The sequence below is a fragment of the Lolium perenne genome, chromosome 4 (assembly GCF_019359855.2).
Source record: "Lolium perenne isolate Kyuss_39 chromosome 4, Kyuss_2.0, whole genome shotgun sequence".
Classification (NCBI taxonomy): Eukaryota; Viridiplantae; Streptophyta; class Magnoliopsida; order Poales; family Poaceae; genus Lolium; species Lolium perenne.
Window position 1 is genome coordinate 190,436,505 of NC_067247.2, and position 4,730 is coordinate 190,441,234.

General features: G+C 49.1%; 1 protein-coding gene across 1 annotated transcript; it reads right to left on the reverse strand.

Moving 5' to 3' along the window:
• Nucleotides 1–487: 487 nt before the first annotated feature.
• On the reverse strand, nt 488–3,266 carry LOC127295353 (uncharacterized). The gene is made up of 2 exons (XM_051325294.2): nt 3,064–3,266; nt 488–1,824 (listed from the first exon to the last, which is right to left on the reverse strand). The coding sequence occupies exons 1-2, from the start codon at nt 3,208–3,210 to the stop codon at nt 664–666; spliced, it is 1,308 nt and encodes a 435-aa protein (XP_051181254.1). The 5' UTR covers nt 3,211–3,266; the 3' UTR covers nt 488–663.
• Nucleotides 3,267–4,730: the final 1,464 nt, after the last annotated feature.

Genomic DNA, 4,730 nt, shown 5'->3' on the forward strand with positions numbered 1-4,730 from the left:
TACAAAGTATTTTAGATTGAGATATTGTATGTTTAAAGTATACATCATTATCTAAGTGTACATATTTTTTCGGTACTTTCTGAAACTAAAGGGCTACAGTTAGTTCAGTCTCAAAATGCCTTTTCCTGATCTTCAGTAAATGTAACCAATTCACGCTCTATTCATGTTCAGCAAATCCATTCGAGCTGAATAAATCTATTCGAGTTGTACAGAGTGTGTAGCTGCACCTAACCATTCTTACTCTGTTTGAGCTTTACATGTTCAGCAAATCTATTCGAGCTTTACAGAGTGCAGCTGCACCTAACCATTCTTACTCTGTTCTAGCTTTACAGAGTAGATAATAGAAAGGTTTAACTGATGACGCAAGGATAGGTTTGCTCAACGTGAAGAAGGCGCAGAATACAGTGGCATTATCAGCATTGGCATCAGCCAAATTAACACGACATGTTTCCAGACAGTTCATACCCAGCAGAATACGAGCACCATCTACCTGGAGACCAGACAGATTTAGAAGAAGAACCATTGGTTTCAGTAGCAACTTAAATTACAACACTTGACACAAAGCAAACACATTACTTATCCAAACAACACAATTCTTTCAAACTTACAACACTTGACACGATATAAACACATTGTAATGCACCCAGCATATGAAAATAACAGTTATCTAGGGAAGAGCCAAGTTGCTGGCGGCTTCTTGCCCTTGCACGATCCTCTGGGAAGCGGTGAGTCTAACGTCCCATCCTTCATGTCATAGATTGCGTAAGAGCTTGGTGCATCCTCAAAGTTCCACCCTTCAATATCCTCCAGGAAGAAGATACAATTCCCCTTTTGTCTGTACCGAGAAACGCAGATAGATTGGGAGCTTTTACCCACAAACAGCACCTGATCGTCCCCCACGCTCGTCACCTTCACCCACTTAGCCAATTTGAAGTTTGCCTCGAGCACCTCAAATTCAATCCGCACTACCTTGATTGTAATATCCAGGACATCCCCAAATCGCTGTTCAAAGGTCCTTCTGCGGACAAGCAGTAGGGCACCGCAAGACTCAACCAGGTAGTTTTGTGTCCCAATTGCGCCACTGAAAGGCCAAGGGGGGAAAAAGAATGGAGCCTCAGTGACAACAAGTTCAATCCGAGACAGTCTCAGCTTTCCACTGTCAATGTCCTCTTCAACAATGATAGAACAAAGGTCACCCTCGTCATCAACGGTGTACAGCTTACCTCCATAGAACATCATATCTGCAACTGAAATGATCCTTCCAAGTGCACTTACAAACCATGATTTAGCTCCTGGATGGCAGAGCGCAAGCGTATAGAGGTCCCCAACTCTAACCATGGCCGCAACAAGAACTTCGGAGCAAACGACTATCTTCCATATTAGTATCTCTGCCTCGATATTGAGCACTGTGTTGGGTATCTCATGGCCATTAATTACTTGATGAGGCTCGTCGATGAGATTGAAACAATGCAGGTCAGGAAGCTTCAAGTTGGCCATGGAGAAGGTGTTGACCAAGGAGCAGGTTTTCTCAGTCGAGAAGACAAGCCACTCACCCGAGCAGCTGTGGAAGCTGGTACTGTTGGGGATCTGGAAGGATTCACCGCGGGGCAAGGTGAAGGCAGCCCCATCGGAAAGCACAAGCCATGGCAAAGGTGGGGGAATGCCAGGGTGCCTTGCAGAAATGCACCAATGGTGGCACACAGCAGCAAACCGGATGCGATCAATGTGCGCAGGGAGACAGCCGAGGACATGGCCTACAAGCTCTGTTGGGAGATCCGACCATGATCGCTGGTCATTTGAGTGCGCCAACTTGCTCGTACAGATCTGCGTCGCCAAAAAATAAATCCTTCGGACTAATAGTAATAGGGTGAAAACTTGAATTGTTATAAGCTTTATAACATCAACTGTCATGAGAGAACATGGCCACAAGACATGGTTAAATATGATCAAATGGACACAGAGACTTTCTTATTTCTAAGGAGAAGATAACCAGCAAGTAGTTTGGTAAACTAAACCCTTGGGCATACTCCTCTCATTGATTACATTGACAGTCTCAAAAGGGCTATTGGGTGACAATTCTCCTTGGAAATAATCATGATAGTTTGCTGGGTCATTTGGACAAATTGAAATGACTTCATATTCAAAGGGCTAGAACCAAATCTCTATAAGTGCAGAATGATTTTCAAGAATTAAATGGCTATGCTTCTTCAGAAGACAACAAGGAAGTATTAGTCTGGCATGAAAGCTTGGATGCAGAACTTTGCATAGATAGTTAGCCATCTGCTTTCTTTCTTTTTAGCCAGGTTTCTAGAGCTAAGCTCTAGCTTTTTTTCGTACAGAAATGTCTTCATTATAAAAAAAAAAAATATATGCAGCGGGAAAATCTACAGTACAGCTTAAAAAAACCTTAGGAGATTTGAGGCGGTCTTATGCTATGCATGTAAAATTACTGTTGTTTCCTGGTGGGAACACTCTGTAGAAAAAAATATCTCTGTTAAGAGCAGGATGTCCAAGGTAAAATCATAACTTGGTTGGTCTGAGTTTGCTGTTTTTGTTCTCATTCTTCTCCTCTCACTGGAGTTCTCGGCAAATTAAGATCTAGGAATTCTGCATGCCTATCCTAATCATTTTATGTGTACCAGCCTGAAAAATAGGAACTTATTCAAATCCCCAAGCAGTGAAATAAACAGAAGAAACGGTCTATCTAATTGACCAATCTATGTAAGCTTGCGATTCAATCTTATACAGAAAATATTACCTACAAGAATCCATGATATACAGCTCAATCTGCGCATGCTTGTGATTGATTGTATGGTCAAGCTATAACAAGTGACAAACCCAACACATCACATGTAAATCTTCAAATCGACCCTCGGCTGCTACAGTATAGTACAGACAACCCTAGCAACCCTCGAAAATTAAACCAAAATCCACTAAATGCAGCGTCCGCTAAGAAAGACCAGGTCCTAACCAGTGAAATCTGAGTATTGAAGCACACCATTGCTACCGCATCAAATCTACAAACTCCACGAAAAAAATCGAGGCGATACTGGTTGTTGTTACCATTTCTGTGCTGGATCCCTGAACGGCGCCACCTAGCGCGCTCACCGCCGGCGGCGGCGTATGCCCGGCCGAGTCGTGCGCGTGTGCAGACGTAGTGATTGCCCTGGCCCCTGACGACGACGCTCTCTGTTCCGTTTTTCCGTTCATCTGGAATCCCTTACATGGCTGAAGTGGATTAAAAATTACCGAGCACAGAGGCTCCAGCACACGTGGCGGCGCAACAGCTCAGCGTAATGACACGTATGAAACACAGCATCCACGCGTCACGAGCAACACTGAGCGGTCGCCACCGCAGCAGCCACGCTCTTTTCAAGGATATGTCCTGGAAGACATATCAGTTGCGCAGAAGAACTGGCCGATGGACGATACAACGTCAAAGATGACTACAACGCACACCGCCAATCCGAAGACTAGCCACCACACACTACAACAAAGATATACAGGGGTCTCGCTCAAGCTCAAACCGAAGCCGCGTCACAACCGAAGCCAAGCAACTCCAAAGAAACAACCTCCTCTGAACTCTCCTCATCGACAGAGTCGGCAGATGAGTGACAGGACTTGGCCAGCCCTGAGAAAGTCGCCGCCTTTGAGTTGCCGGCGACGGCGTACATAGCGCCCTGGAAACAAACCTGAGCGGCAGTATTACCAGAGCAACATCAAGCCCGAAACCATGTGCTCCCCAAGTCCGTGTCTCCAAAAACGATGCTTTCAGGAAAGAAACGACGCCGGAGACGCCACCATCGCCGACCGGAGAGCCCGATCTTGGGTTTCACCCGGAGACAACAACCCGAGTGGGCAAGGAAGGAGTGGGCACTCCTCGGCGATGCCTCCATGGAGAGGAACGACGCCTGCAAGCGCCATCATCACCGGCTCTGATCGAAGATAGAGAAGGATTTTCATCCGGAGCAGCACACACATGTCATCCCTTCCCATTGGGTCTTGAGCAGCACATCCTCCTCGCTGAATTGCACTGCCGCCGCTGCAACACCTCTATGCCGTCGATGCAGTCGCACGACCACGACCACGGTTAGCACCACCACACCGCCCTGCGCTGCACACCCCACTCCTCAGCCCAGAGGACTAGGAGCAGCGGTTGCCGCGCCAAGAGCACCACACCAAGCGCTCAACCACAGCAGCACGACCAAGGACCAGCCGCGCCGCCGGGAGAGCCTCGGCCACTGCCGCCTAGCCCATCGTCACCGACACCACCACGGTGCCAGGCAGCTCCGCAGCAAGGCCACCACGCCGCCCGCAGCATCAGATCTGGACTCGTAGGCCCGCCTAGGCCCAAGGCCCAAGCCGGACCCAGATCTGCAGACCGCCGCCACAGGGGCACCATCGCCGGGCTAACCACCTCCCCGACCTCCGTCGTCGCGTCGAGCCCGTCGCAGGGGGGCGTGGCACTACGCCGCAGCAGAACTGCTGGAGCTCGTCACTACCGCCGCAGGGAAGGAGGCGCCATCCGGGGAAAAGCCCCGCCGCCGCCGTCCCCGCCCGGGCTTTGCCCGTCGGTGACCTCTGGCGGCGGCGGGGAGAGGGGAGAGAGCGGGGAAGAGCCTTGGAGGCGCCGGCGCAGCCGCCCCCACGTCACCTAGGGTTGGGGTGGAGCGGAGAGGCGCGTCTCCTCAATTTATCCTTTTTGGTTCTCTAAGTATAGGTTTCGCAGC

Bases quoted from the DNA above. Each gene is read 5' to 3' on its own strand.
- LOC127295353 (XM_051325294.2), bottom strand. From the start codon at position 3,210: ATGAACGGAAAAACGGAACAGAGAGCGTCGTCGTCAGGGGCCAGGGCA. The intron at 1,825-3,063 runs GTAACAACAACC...TTGGCGACGCAG, and splicing joins AGGGATCCAGCACAGAAATG to ATCTGTACGAGCAAGTTGGC.